We start from the raw sequence: 19,475 nt of genomic DNA on the forward strand, positions 1-19,475 counted from the left end.
AGGAAAAGTGATTTCCTTTTTGTCGAGAGGGAAGTCATCTTTCTTTATTCTAAGCTTGTTTTTAGTTCATGGAAAGCTCTTTTCGTAAATCAATTAGTTTTCCGTAATTCAAATACTAAAAAGTCGGATAAAAATTTCTCGAAAACAGTTTTTCTTCAATCAAACGGACCCTCAGAAAAGGGTCAAGCGATTTTAGCTGGAGCTCAGTACTTTTTCCATAAGTGAATATGACAATATGTCTCAAGAATAAATTTTCATTGGGTGAAAAAATATTTGTGCATCTTATCTTTTCAATCGAGACAAGGCTTTTGCTCACATGATATCCATAGTTCCAAATGGGGAATGCATCTACCCATTGGGACTACTTGTTAGATCTCGAGAAAATTTTAATGGCATTTTTTAGTGTGATTTCAGAATTAAAATACATTTCGGTGTGAAAAATCATTCTCATTTCAATTTCAATGATGTAGAAAAACTATAGTGCTTTTACTTTTCAATATTAGAGACCGGTTGAAAACTAGTGAAAAAAAATATTTAAATCACGTTTATTTTTATCCAACTTCTACAAGAGTAAAAGTACAAATTACATTATGTGAACATTGTGAAGAATCTCAACCGAGATGAAAAAAAAAAAATAAGAGTTAGGAAGAAATTGGGTCAAGAAAACTTGAAAAATATATATCGTTATGTGTGTTCCCTGCATACGAAGAAAAGTGTATTTTTGTAGAAAGTACTCGCTAGAAAATCAAAAGACAAAATGACACAAATAATCTCTAAATTTTAGCTCGATGTACAATATGATTCCTGAACTTTTAATTTATTCAATGTGATCTCTGATCTTTGACCCAATATGTAATATGGTTCATATACTTTTAATTTGTTTAATGTGGTTACTTGATTTTGACTTAATGTACAATGTGGTTCATAAAACTTTTAATTTATTCAATATAGTCCCTAAAATTTTGGTACATGTTCAATATAATCCTTGAATTATATAAAAATATTCAATATTATCCATGAACTTGAATTAATGAAAATACAATATTAGACATTTTCGTATAGTTCATGGACTACATTAAATATGTATAAAAAAAATTTAAAGACCATATTGAACAAATTAAAAGTCCAGGAACTATATTGCGCATTAAGCATCACATTGAACAAAATAGCTTAGGAGCCATATCACACGTTGGGTAAAAGTTCAGCGACCATTTGCGTCCTCATCTCAAACCCGAAAAATACTAATACAAATTCGAGGGAAGCACAACGACATACCGTTCTAGGAAGCACTCATCGGTCCTAAAACGGCGCTGCGTTTTGGGAATCGTATTCTCTCCGCGCAGGCCCCCCCGTCTTCTTACTGAGTGAGTCGCTTTGGTGTAGTCTTCGCAGACACTGACCTCGCAGACCCACGACGCCATTGTTCAACTCTCGTAGCTCTCCGTTCAACTCGTCCCTCTAGGGTTCCCACCATCTCCACTCCTCCTCCTCCTCCACCCCCTCATGAGGACCCATCTCCTCTTCCTCCTCTCCCTCCTCCTCGTCCTCCTTTGGAGCCCCGGCTCCGTCCGCTCTTGGAAGAAGGAGGAGTTCCGGAACTGCAACCAGACCCCGTTCTGCAAGCGCGCCCGCGGCCGGAAGCCCGGTTCCTGCGCCCTCGTCGCCACCCACGTCTCCGTCTCCGGCGGCGATCTCGTCGCCAAGCTCGCCCCCAGAGAACCGGACCCAGATCGCGAGGATCAAGAGCCGGTCAAGCCCCTCGCCCTGACCCTCTCCGTTTACCGGGATGGCGTGTTGAGGGTCAAGATTGACGAGGACCCATCTCTCGAATCCCCCAAGAAACGGTTCCAGGTCCCCGATGTGGTCGTCCCCGGGTTCGAGTCCGAGAAGCTCTGGCTGCAGAGGCTCTCCACGGAGAAGGTCGGCGGCGACGAGCATCTCTCGTCGATCGTGTTCCTGTCGGATGACCACGAGGGGGTGGTCCGTCACGACCCTTTCGAGGTTTATGTTCGCGAGAGATCGAGTGGGGATCGCGTGTTGTCTTTGAATTCCCATGGCTTGCTCGACTTCGAGCAGTTGAGGGCGAAGAAAGAAGGGGAGGAGTGGGAAGAGAGGTTCAGGTCCCATACGGATACTAGGCCTTATGGTCCTCAATCCATTAGCTTCGATGTTTCGTTCTATGGGGCTGACTTTGTTTACGGTATTCCCGAGCACGCCACTAGTCTGGCCTTGAAACCGACCAGAGGACCCGGGATCGAGCACTCGGAGCCGTATAGGTTGTTTAATTTGGATGTGTTTGAGTTCGTGCATGAATCTCCCTTTGGGCTTTATGGGTCGATTCCCTTCATGATTTCCCATGGGAAGGCGAGAGGGTCTTCCGGGTTCTTTTGGTTGAATGCGGCCGAGATGCAGATTGATGTTCTCGGTGAGGGGTGGGATGCTGATTCCGGGATTGCGCTGCCTTCGTCGCAGAAGCGGGTGGATACTTTTTGGATGAGCGAGGCTGGGATCGTGGATGCTTTCTTTTTCATTGGTCCAGGGCCTAAGGATGTCGTGAAGCGATATGTTAGTGTGACGGGTATGCCTGCAATGCCTCAGCTGTTTGCCACAGCTTATCACCAGTCTAGATGGAACTACAGGGATGAGGAGGATGTTGAGAACGTGCATTCCAAATTCGATGAGCATGACATCCCTTGTGATGTTCTTTGGCTCGATATTGACCACACAGACGGCAGGAGGTACTTCACCTGGGATAAGGTGTCTTTCCCTCATCCCGAGGAGATGCAACGGAAGCTAGCTGCAAAGGGTAGGCACCTGGTGACAATTGTGGATCCTCATATTAAGCGTGACGGGTCATACTTCATACACAAGGAGGCCTCCAAGAATGGCTATTATATCAAGGATGCCTCCGGAAACGATTTTGATGGTTGGTGTTGGCCCGGTTCATCATCATACCTTGATATGCTAAATCCGGAAATCAGATCATGGTGGGCCGACAGGTTCTCATTTGAAAACTATGTCGGCTCAACACCTTCGCTGTACATATGGAATGACATGAATGAGCCTTCTGTTTTTAACGGTCCTGAGGTATGTATGTTCTTTATGTTCTTTTCTTTGGCTCTTAAAGTCCACATGCATGCTGAGATTAGGTTTTATTGGTTACCATTCATGATACACCTTCACTTCTCTTACAAATATCATATCTTAAACTGTACCTGGGTCACATCACTCTGTGGGGAATGCTCATAGGACCTTATGTTGGTGCTAGTGCGAAGAACTAGAGCTATTGCAGACCATGAAGAGCTTTTAACCCTTGACCGTTTGGATGAGACTTATGATAGTAATTTTTTAATGCTTGTGGAAGTCATTAGTCATATCTCTGCATTTCTTTTGCAAATTTTATGCGAAGTTTCTTAGCTTCACCAGAAAAGTAAATACTTAAAGAACTTGATATCCTTAACAAGGTTAAGTAAGCAGGTCTTTTATCATTTTATCTGTGTCTTGGAGAAACGTCAACATTGGGGTTTTATGCTGCATTATCGATTCCATTCAAGAAAATTTAATTTTAATTTTTCTGACTGATGCTTATGCATTCTGGTTTATATTCAGTGGCAGCACGAGGAGTTACGGACTTTTCCCTTTTCAATTTGGGGGAAGGGGGTGTTTAAATTTTATTTAGGCAACTTATGTGCTAGAACCATCCCATGGTAACTTAATTACACGTTAAATTTCTCAGTTAGGCTTGTGCAAAGCATGACTTGCTAGTTCTAATCTGTTGTACACCATCTGTCTCGGAATCTAGTGACTTGACCATTGGACTGGGAACAATTATTGTACTTACTTGTGATGCAAGATAGATTGACAGAAAAGAAAGATTGAATAAGCTTTTATAGTTTTAAAATGGTAGGCTGAAATATTTGTCTAAGGTAGACTCATGTCAAGCTTCATAACTTCATCTTGGCTTCTTCAAGACTTTTTGTGTGTAATCAGTATATACAGAAGGTTACGATGTTAAACAGAACGAGAAGTTCTACTGTCCAAAAAATCTTGTTCTTGGCAATTTGTAAGAAGAATCCGCCAGTTGTTTTTGGTTGAGGAGAATTTGTTCTCCCGCTCTGATATATCGTGGAAGGAAAAAATGAATTGAGAATTGAGAGTGGATAAGTTATTCGTCGTATAAGAATAGCATATAGCTAATTTATCGACCTGGGTTTGTTTAAATAACAGAATCATGGTGGATTGAATTTTTTTTTGTCATCAGCTGACGATGCCAAGAGATGCTTTACACTATGGAGGTGTGGAACATCGAGAACTGCATAATGCCAATGGTCTTTATTTCCACATGGCAACATCTGATGGGCTCTTAAAGCGAGGAAATGGAAATGACAGGCCTTTTGTTCTTTCCAGAGCTATTTTTGCCGGAAGTCAAAGGTATGGAGCAATCTGGACTGGAGATAATACAGCAGATTGGGATCAGCTCAGGGTTTCAGTTCCCATGGTTTTGGCTCTCGGTCTCACTGGAATTTCATTCACTGGTTAGTTTTGATTGATTAGAATTAATAGTTGATGTGAGATTCTTTTTTCTTTTTAAAATTTTTCTTTGCAATGTAACTTTGCATCGTCTGTAGGTGCGGATGTTAGTGGTTATTTTGGCAACCCTGAACCTGAGTTATTTGTCCGCTGGTATCAACTTGCTGCGTACTATCCTTTCTTCAGGGGGCATGCCCATCAGGACACGAAAAGACGGGAACCTTGGTCGTTTGGGTAGGTTGTCCTTTAATATCCAAGTTGTGAATGGATCATAGTATTCTTCTGTGGGAAAATGTTACGCTTTCCCTAATTAATAGGAGGACAAGTGGGTCTGTAACTCGATACAATGATTTAAAGTAGCACGTCCATTGTGGTAGTCCCTCATCATGGGTGACCATTCAGACAATACTATACTGTCAACCCCGTCGGCCCCTTCTGATGCTGATTTCGGTCTGCCATTGTTCTTTATGTTGTTACAGAGAGCGCAATACTGAACTGGTGAGAGATGCCATACGCACACGCTACATGCTGCTCCCACTCTTTTACACATTGTTCAGAGAAGCGAACGTCACTGGTGTTCCAGTGCTACGCCCTCTGTGGATGGAGTTCCCTTTTGATGAAGCTACTTTTGACAAAGACGAGGCATTCATGGTGGGAAATAGTCTGTTGGTCCAAGGCATCTTCACTGAGGTGCTTTATCATTGCTTTTTTGTCCTCTTTGGAACCTCAGTTTGTTGTTCTTTTATTGTCTTTTAGTAGCAATATCAAGCATACTTTACTCTTCTGGACCAGCGTGCCAAACATGTATCAGTATATTTGCCGGGGAAAGAGTCTTGGTATGACCTAAGAACTGGGACAGCATACGTGGGCAGTAAAACTCACAAGCTGGAAGCTTCAGAAGACCATGTTCCGGCTTTCCAGAGGGCTGGAACCATCATACCACGAAGAGATCGGTTTCGTCGTAGCACCACACAGATGGTGAATGATCCTTACACTCTGGTATGTATTGACAATATCTTGTCATTTCGAGGCTCAAGTTGTTATGCTCCAAGCTTACTAAATACACACAGCAATTTATAAATGCTCCCTTGCTTATGTTTTCTGAAAGCCTTTGGGCCTTACTGTAACTTTCAGTCTTGGCTTCAGCATGTAACTGGGAATCATGTAACATATGAATGATCAATTTATTCCTATTATACGGTTCTGATATGATATTGGAGTCGAAGAATTCTTGATGCACTTATCTGATTATTGCACAATGCAATATGAAGTAACCTCTAGAATAACCAATGATTATGTTGGAATCATACTACTGGCTTATTGTAATTATGATTATCAGCATTTAAAGAGAAAAGACCATCTAATAAATTGCTTCCTGGAAATGGCACTTTTTAATTTTGCAATAACCTCTGAGATGGTGTAATTGCTGTCTTCATGTTCTTTCTCAGTACTGTTCCTCTGTGGATAACTGTTATTTATTTATATCATCCACCTATAATATGTCCAGATTTGTAAGATTTTTCCTTTGATGCTTTTACACTTCTTTCAGTGTTGCTTGTGCATGTGATTATTTTCCTAATGCAGACATTATGAAGGCCCATTTTTCCTGTCCCGTGAATGCTGTTACTGGTGACTTGTGAGTGTTGCTTACAGCATTCCTATCTCATTTCAGGTAATAGCTCTGAATAGTTCCCAAGCAGCCGAAGGCGAACTCTATATTGATGATGGGAAAAGCTTTGAATTCAAGCATGGGGCATACATTCACCGGCGATTTGTTTTCGCTGAGGGCAAACTTGCATCACTTAACATGGCACCTGCTACCTCTGGTAATCTTCCATTTAAATCAGAGTGCATAATCGAGCGGATCATACTTCTTGGACATGCTGGTGGGCCAAAGAATGCTCTCATCGAGCCAGGAAATCTAAAGGCCCAGATTGAATTCGGGCCCCTTCTGCTTCAAGGAAAAAGCAGCTCTGGTGTTTTGACCATACGGAAACCTGGCATCCGAATTGCAGATGATTGGATAATAAAAGTTCTGTAAGAACAAGTGAGCTTTTCCCAAATTCCTTATTCCACTCGCACATCTGAAATTAATTGTAGTCATTGGGTCCACGTTGTCAAGCACATAGGTGGGTTTCACGCTTTCTTGATCAGCTTTGGGTAGCCTACTCATAAATGCTCGTATATTGCCCATGCTTGTGTTATGGAAACATCACATTTCACCCTCCTTTAACCAGCGTATGGCGGGACTAATAGTTAGTGATTCACAGGGAAAGGAATTCTGATGTTCAGAAGAAGCTCCTTTTTTCCTTTTTTCGACACTATTATGTAGTGACAAATAAATGCTTGTAACTGATGCTAGATTTCTGTGCAGACCCGTCGTCCTTTCCATGTTCAGCTATAAATGCTGGGTTTCTTTTCTTTGAAATTTATGCTTATGATTGCACAACAAGCACTCTCCCTTTCCTTCTGCAGAGTTCGCAAATTGGGCAAATGGAACTAGCAACTTGGTTGGTTTTGTTACTGAGAAGTAAGAACCGGAATTCCAGGATTGCTCGAAGATGACCTGAATCACTATGCAACAGAAAGTCATCTGTCTGGTTATTTTTCAGTCAATTTTTGTTCTGCTTACTCATTCTCTCTGGAAGAGTGAATGACAGTGAGGAATGTTGATACGAATTTACAATTTGAGGATTGTACTAGATTAACTGTTCAGTTATCAGATTACTGTAAGAAAAGCATAGAGTTAGTCATGGCCACAGGCCGGTTTCGGCCCGGAACCGGCCCGGTCAAACCCGGGCCCGGCCCGTTGACCGGGCCCGCGGTTTGGAACCGGAACCGGCCCGTGCCCTACGGGCCCGGTTCAAAAAAAAAAAAAAAAAAAAAGAAGAAGCTGCAGATCTGGCGAGGGTTCGACCTCGCCAGTTGCAGGCGAGGTCGAGCCTCGCCGGCGTCGGCGAGCGGCCTCGCGGCCGGCGAGGCCGGCCTCGCTGCCGGTTGCGGCGAGGTCGGCCTCGCCCGACGCCGGCGAGGTCGAGCCTTGCTCGACGCCGGCGAGGTCGAGCCTCGCCCGAGATCCGGCGAGGGTTCGACCTCGTCGGCCTCGGGAGGTCGGCCTCGCCGCTTCTTGCCGGCGAGGTCGAGCCTCGCCCAGATCCGGCAAGGGTTCGACCTCGCCGGCCTCGCCGTTCTGCCTGGCGAGGCGTGCCTTGCCAGTTCAAGCGAGGTCGGCCTCGCCCGACGCCGGCGAGGTCGAGCCTCGCCCGATCCGGGCGAGGCCGGCCTCGCCCGGCCCGGCGAGGCGGCCCTCGCCGAGGCCGGCGAGGGCGGCCTCGCTGAGGCCGGCGACCTCCGCCGGCCCCGGCTATGGCCGGCGGAGGAAGAAAAGAAAAAAAAAAGAAAAGGAAAAGAAAAAGAAAAAAAACAGAAAAGAAAAATTATGAACCGGCCCGGAATCGGTTCCGAACCTGAACCGGAATCGGAACCGGCCCGGAACCGTCCGGTTCATACTTGGCCACGAACCGGAACCGGTCGGTTTCGAACCGTGGCCATGACTAGATAGAGAGATGGTTAGACCATTACTCGGTATTGGAAAGTCGCTAGCAGAAATTTCAGTTCATAGAGTCTAGTCAAGCAGAAGTAGCCCTCCATTGCATTTTCTGTGCAAGATTTAGGGTTTAATTGCACGATTCGAAAACTTTAGATTTTAGAACTTGATTGCAGGACTTCATGTGGCATTGTCCCAATATTTTTATAAGTGACTAGTAATTTGAATCAGGGAAAGTAATGATGTCCAACATACCTGATGTCCAGGACAGAGAAACTCACCTTTGTTTTAGAGAGTCCAGTTACAGACACAATCATGGATAACTAAACCTAAAGCATATGAATTACTCGCGGTTCACCTAGATTAAAAATTAGTGTGAACAGGAGGCTGGCTGCTCGGTGGAATCGTTCGACATGAAAGTCACAGTTAGTGTATGGTTGACATGAAAGTCTCCCAAAATTACAACGTGTTCACCAAGTTGACGTTTAACTTCGACCATCTGATCAATCGAAACATTATAAGGTGAATTGAGCATAAAAGTCAAATGAAAACTAAAAACTACCTGTTTATCGAAGAAGATATTAGACTGGATCCAGGTATCAATTCAACAAAATGCTTCTAAGGCTGATTGCCATTCACCTCGACACTACCAAAGGATCAGGAACTGCCATTCTAACCCTTCTAGGGGGATTCCATCCACAAACGCAAAGTTTATGGTTGACTGATATTGCTCATCATCATTTAGCTATTGCATTTCTTTTTCTCGTTGCTGGTCATATGTATAGAACTAATTTCGGGATTGGGCACAATATAAAATATCTTTGAGAAGCACATATTCCTCCGCGGGGGGAGGGGGGGGGGGGGTGTGATTGGGGCGTGGACATAAAGGTCTTTATGACACAATCAATAATTCGATTCATTTTCAATTAGGCCTTGCTCTAGCCTCTTTAGGTGTTATTACTTCCTTGGTAGCCACCGCTCCTTTACCCAAAATCAAGCTAAATGTAATGAAAATAATCACTTCCACTCAGAATAGAAGAGCTCTTCGATCCCAGCATGCGATCAAATATGTTATCATCATCATGTAAGCTCGACGATGAGTTGGAGCCCGAGTCAAACACGTAATCAAGAGTTGAATTGAACTGTGACTCGGGTTTCTCTGATCGCTTTGTATGCTTGAATTCACTCTAGCCGGTCGGTAGTCTTCGACCTTTGAGTTCCCTTGGAGCGGAAAATTGAGTCAGGATCAATATGAAAGAATCGTGCATTAAAGGAGGATGGAAATTGGTTAGGAGATTGAACAAAACACTGTCTTAGTCAACACTCAGCAGTCTTATTTAAAGATATTTAACTAGCTAATATAGTCGACTTGTGAATTGAATCCTCGTACTTATTTGAAATCTTCTTATCTTTCACTCCTCCCATCCTTAATTTTAATGCTAATCACCCGATTGAGCGGCTTTAGGCAAAGTAGATCTTAGTTTATCGACGATGATTATAATGATCCCGATAGTGGGAACCACCGTTACAAATTCTCTAAGTTAGTTCTATTTGATTGATCATGACTTGGCCACCGGCCAGGAGGTAATGAAGCTGCTCTGATCTGGATTGCTTAATGCCTAGTAAGATCTACTCGACGTCTCGCAGAAATTACTACAATTTGTATGTTAGCGCCAGCAGCCAAGGGTGTCAGAAAAACCAAACCCAAACTAAGTATTCTCAATAGGTTTTAGGGCAGTTTTAGTTTAGTATTTCCGGTTCTAAACAAACCAGAACCCAAAAGGAACAAAAACGGCCAAACGACACTTAGAATGTTTCACTGTTCCATTGCATGCAGACCCAATTGAAGTCATAGATTGCCCTGCACATTTCCCTGGAAAAAGTAAATCCTCTGTAGACATCTACCATATCCAAAAATCTCTAAAAACTAAAAGAAACCCATCTGCTTCAATGCTAAAGTAACTATAATAACCGGGCTGAGCGATTGTAGAATCCCTGTTCACGAAGAGAGGAAAAGAAACTAATCAAAGGGAAGTACCCGTCGCCATTCAGCTTCCTTATAGACAATAATCTGAATACAACCAAAACAGAGGGCTTAATCGTCGAGACACCTCCGCTACTTGCGCAATTTTAGCCAGCAACCCCTCTAGTCTAAAATTAGTATAGTTAGTCCACAAGCTTTGGATATTGGTGAGACCTCCATCCTACTTTTGACAACAATTCTACTGGACTTAGGTATCTGGTGAAGTAGCAATCTCACATGCTACCGCATAAGGGAAGGGGTACAGAGGGACTTTTATCACCAATATCAAAAGCATAGGGACTGCTTTCACTGTTTTCAAAGTGGAGGGGGTTCGCTAGCTAAAAACCTCAAAGGGGAATATCGACAATTTACCCATGCTAAAAATCTCTCACAAGTGTACCAGCAATCTGGTATGGATGTTAATGTTCCAATTCCATGAGATGTATACACAATGCTATTATATTTGCTGGGTGGGGGATTCCAAAAGGCAATGCGTTTGAGCCTCCTCACTCAGACAATGCAGAGGAAATTCATTGCAGGCGCGACCACAGGATCTTCCATTCAGTAACCTACAACATAAGGATCACCAAGATCCTTATAGTCCTTGAGTGAATGTACTTGTTTGGTAACCCTGAGTAAATCATTGGCTATGAGGAGAACGGTTTTGGCAGCTCCTGAGGGTAAACTTCCTTAAATATACTGTATTTCAAAATGGGTGCAATATTGGCAAGATTATATTCCTCAGACATTCATTGTCCTCCAGGAGTATCCGCCAAGGAAAGAAATGGTACGCTTGCTTAAAATAGCTTGAAGCTGAAAGGTTGTCTCAAAAATTCAAAAGAGCTCCTCTGAATTAAATTTGTTCCAAGCTTCCTGTAATAACAAGGACAATTCATAATCAACGCTGACATTGGAATGTCGTATTACTAAAACCACGAAACAAGAACCAAATGGCACCCATAAAAGTAGTAAAAACCTCTTTCCCCGCTTTGACCCAAAAAAAAAACTTCTTTCCCACATAATCACATGGAGCAAACATTACCAAAAGTAGAGAGCGCTGAGGGAGAATCTTCAGAAGGGTCATTTACCCTCCTCCAAAAGAATTGTTAATGATGTATTATGTTTACGGAAAACCAACAAAGAATAAGGTACTTCCAGAAGCGCAAAGACTGCTAAAGGGGCACCACTGCAAGATCAGGGAACCAGAATTGCAGACCTGGCAGGGTATTCACATGCCAAAAGATGAAGAAACTTCCTACCAATTTTTTATTTTTTGGAGAAAATTCCCACTGTTATTCCTCATTTGGTAAGTACCCAAAGGGAAAGGAAAAAAAAAATAATGAAGTCTTTGAAGAGGATGGATCTTCTTTTAATGATCTTTAAAATGATTTAGAACATTAAATAAAGCATCCAAAATGTAACCTTGTAATAACTTCTCAATCATGCAAATGAGCATTTTCTTTATATGAGCTCTTTTCCAAATGTCTTAATGTTTTCCGTCGACAAAATTTTCATAACTAATGAGAAAACAAGCAGATCAGTTTGTGTAGCTGGTATTTCCTAAAAAATGGCAAAGCAAAAGTTGCCAAATCCAATGACGTACATTACAAAAAAAATATTAACTGATTTCCACATGCATAATAGAATCAGATCCAAATGTAGGACCTACCCTCCATTCAAACCTGATAATATGGGACTAACCCTACTCTCCAACCATAGAATACAAAGAAAAGCATAACATCAAGATTAAGACACACAATCTACTGCATCATGGATGCGGCTTATGGCATGCCAATGAATGGGTGAGACTAGAGTCATTTTGTATTTTTCCGATGTTAGCAATGCTATTTTTGTGAAACTGTCCTAATGTTTTTCAGTCCACCAAAAAAATAAGATGACAATTTCAAAGCTCTTGCATTTTAAATACCTTAAGGAGGTCAAAAACCTTCTCAGCAATATATTTCTGCTGAAGATTGGCACCTTTTTGCTGCACCTTGTCAGGATGAATACACAAAGTTGCCTTCCTATAGACCTTTTTAACTGAAGCAGCAGCAATCAAATCCGTCATAGAAACAGGTTCCCAACCACATTCAGGCCAGAGCACCTAATAAGAATATGATTAACAGAAATTGCTTAGCCTTATCACCAGAAAGGTATTCTTCAAACAATTGAAAAAGAGAAATAAATGGTAGAGGATACAATCATAAAAAGTTGATATGAGATTTGAGCAAAATGTCTAATAAATAACTTTGGGTGATATATGCCGATAAACACAGGGTAGCTTAAAAACAAGCAGGTAGCTTAAAAATACGCAAAACAGTCCTATGCAGGAGTACATCCAGATCAAGTCAGCAAAAGCTCAACAATGCTATCAGTTTAACATGGCTCACAAGCAGTATTTCTTGGAAGCATCTTCCTTAAACCTCAATGTGTCCAGTGCAATTTTTTAAAGCAAAAAACATCTGAACTCATGCACACGAAGCAAGAAAGTAGCTACTTTCTCTATCAAGTAGACCAATGAGGAATTTCTGTAAGTGCATGATCCCTCTTATCACCGCCAACAGCTTTAAATCTTCTGGGTTTGCTGTGTTTATTGTAGGCACTGTGATGTGACACAAAGTTTGCACCTACATCTTTTTCATGCAAAACTGTTTCCTATGTACTGCTTTCCAATGAAAAGCATTTGATTACTGTGAGAGAGTGCCACAACTGCCATTCAAGAAGAACACTCAGACATCTCCCTATTGTGTTTATAGTAACAATCACAAGGTAAGTCCTACAATCTGTTATGATAATGCACTTGTGTCCTAAAACTTTCACTTAGTGCATCTAAATCCTAAAACTTGCAACTTAGATGCACTTGGGTCCTAGAAACGCCATGTGCCCTTTAAGGAAAAAAAAGAAGCCACGTAGATCTTCCATCCACTAAAGCCAAACGGAGTTAACAGAAGGATTAAAATGAACGACTGTGACAAGTTTTATGATTTAAATCCAAAAAGTGAGTTTTAGGACTCAAGTGCATTATTGTGTCATCTATTAAAATCCTGCTATAATTATCCAATAATCCCATGTTATACATACTGACTTCAAGGATCTCAAGAACTCGTCATGAGTGAAATGCTAAAGAAGAATGGCCATCCCATATTCAGCCAAATTTACCACCGCAAATTTCAATATTGAACCACATAAAATCCACCTCTTTTTTTGGAGCTTTGAAAACGGGGAACATCAGTTTTTGGCTCTGGTGAGGAAAAATATTTAATGCTCCATTACTTGTATACCAAAAGATCGCATCTGAATAAACCATGCATTCTTTTAACAAATCTAATCTATAATGAAACCAAGACAGGAGATAGTAACAGCTTCAATGCAGATGGGTGCCTATTCTCTCCCATGCATTTGTCTTACTCTTGTTGTTGCATCCTGTCCAATGTGGATATCAGTTAATCCGAAAACATAAAGCTTAAAAGTACTCAGGCCACGTCCAAAGCATCATTTTACCTAATTGCATGCGTATTAATACAACAGCTACACTGATAGAAGTCCTCATGGGACTTCTTGATGTCCCAAAGGATGAGTAACAGAAGATTGCATAACACTTGTTGTTGCACCCATCCAATGCCAGTATCATTAAATAAAAAAAAACAATGCCTAAAGTACTCAGGCCACGTCCAAAGCATCATTTACCTAAAAAGCATGCATTAGCTACACTAATTTAAGTCCTCATGGGACTTCTTGACGTCCCAGAGCATGAGTACCAGAAGATGCAGCCTGTATTTTTGCAAGCAATGCACAACAGGGAAAAGAACATGGAGGAACACATCTAACTTACATATTGCAAAGTGGATAGCAGAGCACGCAAGTTACCCTCTTTTCCAGCAGCCCAGCGCTTTATCTCAACATCCAGTGTTTCAGCAATCCTCTGAAGGAATTTGTCAGATAAGCGGTTAACGTTAACTTAAGGAAAACTTAATAGCAGGAGTGTCAGCAAATAGCCATATAGGATATAGCTTTTCACCGAGAAGATAAATGCGTAATCAGAAGCAAGAGGAATTATTCACACGCAAAGATATGCAACTCCAAGCATTTATGGGCACCATGAAGACAACTTTTTGGGAAGTAATGAGGCATAACTAACTAATATCATGTCACAGAGAGAGAGAGAGAGAGAGAGGGGGGGGGGGGGGGGGGGAGGGGTTCAGTCTATGCACTTAAGCCCCTGTGTTGCTTTCCGATTCTAACACCCATTATAATCCCCACTACAGCAACTACACCTCCTACTCTACTTATCATTTTCCTTAAACATCAGATAGAAATTGCAGCATAACATATCAGATGGGGTCATATTGATTCCACTTTGAGGGGCTACATTGATAACTCCACCTTTCCCATGTCACAGCCACAACATCAAATAAGTATGATAGAAAACCTATGGCATCTTGGTGAAACTATACACAGAGTGGGAAACTCAAGCCTCTTACATGTCTCTCTTCCTGTTCCTTTAGAGTCTGAAGATCACGCTGATTTTTCTCAGCGAGTGCTTTGGCCTGAATAAAACATGCAAAGAGTAAAAACATAATACACTCAACATTCGAAACACCTTCAGCTGAAAAAGCACTCACTTCAGAGTTGCAGAAAAAAAATTGCCAAAATGAAAACCTACCGCTCTTTCTTGCGTTCTCTGATTGCGTTCCAGTCTGGATCTTCTTCTTTCTTCACTTTCACCTTCAACTTCCTGGAATTCTCCGGATGGTGCAGGACCTTGTGCCCAAACGGATTAATAATATTCAGCAAGCAATAAACACAAAATGATGACCATGACATTAAAAGAAAACCATCTTTCTAGAATAGTACCACCAAAAAGAGAGGAAAGATCATCAACAAGATTGGCCGTTGAAGACGCTTTTCTTATATTAGATGATGTTGCAGCAGATGTCTTTGCCGCTTCAGGCCCTTGCCTTTTCTGAGCTTTTGCATCAAATTCAGGATACTGAGGCATATGTTCCAAGAGGTTAACAACAGAATGAGCAATACATGAGAAGAAAGACTTTCACATCCATACCGATGAACTTACTCTTGGCCTTGGAGCTGTGGTGGCATGAGAACCCATCTTGAAAAAGGAATTGAGATCATTATCATTATTGTGTTGACTAGCCCTCAAAGCCCCAGCAGCAGCAGCCGCTGCTTTTTGACGAGCCTCTGTAGTAGCCCTTTGCCTAACATCTGCAGCGGCCCTTTCTACAGCTGCTCTTTCCGCTCTTATCTGAGCTTCTGCAGCCTTCTCGCGTGCTTCTCTCTCCCTTGCTTCAGCAGCAGCCTTCTCAGCTCTTTCCTTGGCCTCATTAGCAGCCCTTTCACGGGCTTCTGCTTGTGCTCTCTGGACAGCAGCCCGTTCTGCTCGTTCTCTGACTTCAGCATTAGCTTTCTCAAGAGCAGCCCTTTCAGCTCTAAGGCGAGCCTCAACAGCTGCTCTCTCACGAGCTTCCCTTGTAGCCCTTTCCACAGCTTGTCGAGCCCTTTCCCTCTCAATCTCTCTAGCTCTCTCTCTCTCCTTTTCAAGTCTCCTTTGCTCCCTCTCTTCCTCTTCCCTTTGTTTTTCTTTGAAAGCTTGCTCTTGAGAGTCATGTACATTCTCATCCTTTTCCAGCTGTGCATCTTTACTTCTGGCAGCTTTAGTACTCTCTCTACCCCTTACTTCCTTCGCATGCCTGAACTTTACCTCAGCTCTATCCATAGCCGCTTTCATAGCTGCAGATGACGCAGCTACCTCTGAATTCCTAGCCTGTTCCTCCCTAGAAAGACCATTTACGAGATCATCGGGACTATTAGGGCTACTGTCCCTGGCAAACTTTTCAAGTTCATCCACAGCTGATGGAGACGAGACCTTGGTCATTGAAGGGTTTGACTTTGGACTGTGGTAGCGTTGAGCGGGATTTGGGAATGAAGAGGATTCATTGATCTTCTTCTTTGCACTTTTTAATCCAAATAATCTACTTCCTGCCTTTGGAATTCGGGCTGGTGGAGGGGGCGGGGGTCTAGATGGTGGAGGCGTAGTTGTTGGTTGTGTAAAAAGAGGAATCTCGGACACAGTGAGCCAAACTTCATCAGATGATCCCGCATTCCGCTCAGACCAAGGGGAAGTATCGCCCTGGGTCTTTGTGTCATGCGTACTGCCCCTGCCATATATTGGTGAAGAAGCAGTCTGACCAGTAGATTTGCGGGAGTTGTTCAAGCCTGAAGCCATGTCAAAAGATGTATGTTGAAATTTGCTGCCATTGTCCACATTCATTTCCCTCCTTGACTGGTCATTCTTATTGAATGAAAAGGATGGTGCAGATTTTCTAATACTATTAAGAATTTCCAAATCATCTTGGATTTCGCCGGCGGAAGCAGATGAACCATCAGCTGCCGTGCTTCCAGCTTTACCTGTCTTATTAGAAGATGAGGCAACATGGGGTGAGGTAGATCCCAATACCACAAAGGGGTCTTCTGTCATTTTACTAGTGTGAGCCCTAGGCCTAGATGACCAACTTGACTCAGGATTTGGTCTGAAGAGGAGAAAGATAAAACTTGAAGTAACCAACATTTTCATATCAAGCATAGAGTACAAAAATCAAAAGAAAAGGAAACTAAAATAGAAATAATAGCAAAGAATAGATGCTGTCATGCCTTAATTTTATTTTATTTCATAACGTGAATTATTATAAGAGTGAACATTATTTGCACATTCCCCAATGAATTAATGAGATCTACCACAGACGCCTCTCGTCAGAACAGTCCCAAGTGAATACCATCCATATACCAAACCATTTACAGGAAAGAGTATTTACCAAGTATAACAATGACATCTTAAAAGTATTAAAAGGATAACAACACCCCTAGCAAAGCACCACAACCCCACTAGATCACTGATCTTAACTCATCAGTCAACAAGAGGGGAGGGAGCAATGGACATTATAGATACCCCTTATTCTTGGAGTAAAGGCTCACATACTTGGCATTGCATACCACATATATATAGTGTCAAATTGCGAGAGCAAGACAAACTCATTTTGCAACTTAATAAGAGACAAGTCACATTCATAGAGATTTAGTAAACTCAAGACAATATCACGGCAGAGTAGAACACACCGAACCATTCACCAACATTGAGAATTCATTTGCCCAGGCCAGCTACATAACGGCATCATTCGTTGTACCAAGAATTCTAGGCTTGCAAGTGGACATGAGCAAGCACTAACTACCGGCCAAGAAATCGCACTATGCAGGATTATGCAGGCTCTTCACGTCCACCGTAGACCAAGCATGTTCACTAATGCATACACGAAACATTGACCATACAGGCACACAATAATACAAAAGTAGTACCTTCCAATCGGAGAAGCCTTCCTACCAAATCCAGGCATCAAACCATCGAAATGCTGCATACCCATATCGCCGTTCTTCGCAGCTTTACTCTTAGAACCGTCGTCTTTCTTCCCAACTCCAGCTAAAAGATCGTCACAGTGGCCACTGCCACTCCCGCTAGAAGAGCTCCTCGATCCGAGCACGCGATCCAGCACATCATTATCTCCATCATAAACGGGCTTATCGTAAAGCGGCAAGCTCGAAGACGACTTCGAGCCCGAAATGGGCACGGAACCGGAATCGGGCTTCCTGGGTTGCTTCGTATGGTCGAACCCACCATAATTGTCGAACTTCTCCGATCTTTGAGCGCCCCTAAAGCTCAAAACAGGATCTGGGTCAACGGGAAAGGGTCGAGAATTGGAAGAAGGCTTGGAGGCGGACATTGGGGCCGACTTGATCTGCGATTTGAGGCCGAAATCGGCGGCGAGCAGGCCGTCGAAGTCGTTCATTATGAAGCAGCGGCGACGACGACAAGAATGTGCAAGAAACTAATCACGCGATCCCCGGAATTAGGACATGGAAAGGGAAATTGAATCTCTGCATCACGGAAGAATTTGAGGAATTGAGAGATGACGGAACGCGTTTTCGGGGCGTTTGAGAGAAGAAATCAAGAAATGGGGGGCCGAATCTGACCATTTCTTGAGCAGAATGTTTGAATCAACCGTGAATTGCCTCCTCTTCCATCTACTTGATCTTTGCCGGTTTAGAAAACTAGAGAGAGAGAGAGAGAGAGAGAGAGGAGAGAGAGATCTTTGGAACTTTCTTTGGGCAAAATTTTTTTTAAGATAATAATTTTTTGGACAAGGTCAATAGTAACTTCATAAATTAATAAGATAATTACACAAATGGTTTCCGAACTCTAAATTCTCAAACTTTTAATTCGTTCAATATAGCTCCTGAAATTTGACTCGACGTGCAATGACTTCCTTGAACTTTTAGTTTGTTCAATGTGGTTTTTGAACATTTAGTAAATATTTAATCTAGTCCCTAAAGTCTATGAAAATAACCAATGTTATGCTTCATTAATTCAAGTTTATGAACAATATTAAATATTTTCATATAGTCCAGAGATCAAGTTGAACACGTATAAAATATTCATGGACCATATTGAACAAATTAAAAGTTCAAGGATGACATTTTACACATGGCGATAGTTCATGAATCACATTAAACAAATTAAAAGTTTAGGAACGACATTGCACATTTGGTTGAAGTCTAGGGATAATATTAAATAAATTAAAAATTTAATAACGAATTGTATATTGGGCCAAAGTTTGAACTATTTGTATCATTCTCCCTAAATTAATCGCATGATAATTCTTCTCTAAAAAGAGCTCTAATATGATCTGATCTATAAATAAGCAAATCTTTGTAAGATATGAGCAACACCATATACCTCGAATTAAAATTCAGATTATGAATTCTTGTGTAGCTTAATTAAAAAATATAATAAAAAATATTGTACTGTTATTGAACATGTTAAAAATTGATTATATACAATAAGAATCAATTCGTGTCATGTTTGAATTTATCATTATTCATTTCCTTAAATGTGTTTGATTACATCAATTAATGTAAAAATAATAGTCCGTCCTCTAAGAAAGAGTGATGTGCTTTCTTAATTTTTCTTTGGAGAAATTTGGAAAAACAAAATATTTGAAGTTCATGTTCAAGAAGTCAACTTTATTTTTTTTTCAAGAAAAAAATTGTGAAAACATTGGAATGACAAGTGCCTCAATTAATGAAATCAACATTAATTGCGATTGCAAAATGAATCTACTAAAGGTAGCATATATCAATATATATAACAAATAATGACTAACAAACTGGAATTAACCTTTTATGTTTATTTTGTAATCCATCAAAATAACATTGATATAAAGAGATTAGGAAAGAAATTAAGAAATCATATTTGTAAGTATTATATGTGATCATATGTTTTGGGAATGTAGAAGAACATGAGTATTA

General features: G+C 41.5%; 2 protein-coding genes across 5 annotated transcripts; one reads left to right on the top strand and one right to left on the bottom strand.

Moving 5' to 3' along the window:
* Positions 1-1,355: 1,355 nt before the first annotated feature.
* Positions 1,356-7,268, top strand: LOC130134519 (probable glucan 1,3-alpha-glucosidase). 3 transcript variants are annotated; one of them, XR_008814496.1, is made up of 7 exons: positions 1,356-3,087; positions 4,262-4,535; positions 4,629-4,764; positions 5,010-5,220; positions 5,323-5,529; positions 6,203-6,659; positions 7,006-7,268. XR_008814496.1 is itself a non-coding variant. In XM_056303179.1 (7 exons), exons 1-6 carry the CDS (start codon positions 1,504-1,506, stop codon positions 6,569-6,571), a joined length of 2,781 nt encoding a protein of 926 aa, XP_056159154.1. In that variant the 5' UTR covers positions 1,356-1,503; the 3' UTR covers positions 6,572-6,577; positions 7,006-7,268. The 3 variants fall into 3 exon arrangements, 2 of the variants coding, with proteins under 2 accessions (XP_056159154.1, XP_056159153.1); XM_056303179.1 differs by having other exon boundaries at positions 6,203-6,577; XM_056303178.1 differs by lacking the exon at positions 7,006-7,268 and having other exon boundaries at positions 6,203-6,903.
* Positions 7,269-10,098: 2,830 nt separating this feature from the next.
* On the bottom strand, positions 10,099-18,230 carry LOC115682442 (auxilin-related protein 2-like). Of its 2 annotated transcripts, XM_056303181.1 has the most exons (9): positions 18,141-18,230; positions 17,469-18,044; positions 15,175-16,648; positions 14,955-15,090; positions 14,764-14,861; positions 14,582-14,647; positions 13,933-14,022; positions 12,028-12,204; positions 10,099-10,973 (listed from the first exon to the last, which is right to left on the bottom strand). In XM_056303181.1, the coding sequence occupies exons 2-9, from the start codon at positions 17,954-17,956 to the stop codon at positions 10,935-10,937; spliced, it is 2,568 nt and encodes an 855-aa protein (XP_056159156.1). In that variant the 5' UTR covers positions 17,957-18,044; positions 18,141-18,230; the 3' UTR covers positions 10,099-10,934. The 2 variants fall into 2 exon arrangements, with proteins under 2 accessions (XP_056159156.1, XP_056159155.1); XM_056303180.1 differs by having other exon boundaries at positions 17,469-18,209.
* Positions 18,231-19,475: the final 1,245 nt, after the last annotated feature.

The sequence above is a fragment of the Syzygium oleosum genome, unplaced genomic scaffold (genome assembly GCF_021117445.2).
Source record: "Syzygium oleosum isolate NSW1041296 unplaced genomic scaffold, Sole_v2.1 Sole_v2.26, whole genome shotgun sequence".
NCBI classification, from domain to species: domain Eukaryota; kingdom Viridiplantae; phylum Streptophyta; class Magnoliopsida; order Myrtales; family Myrtaceae; genus Syzygium; species Syzygium oleosum.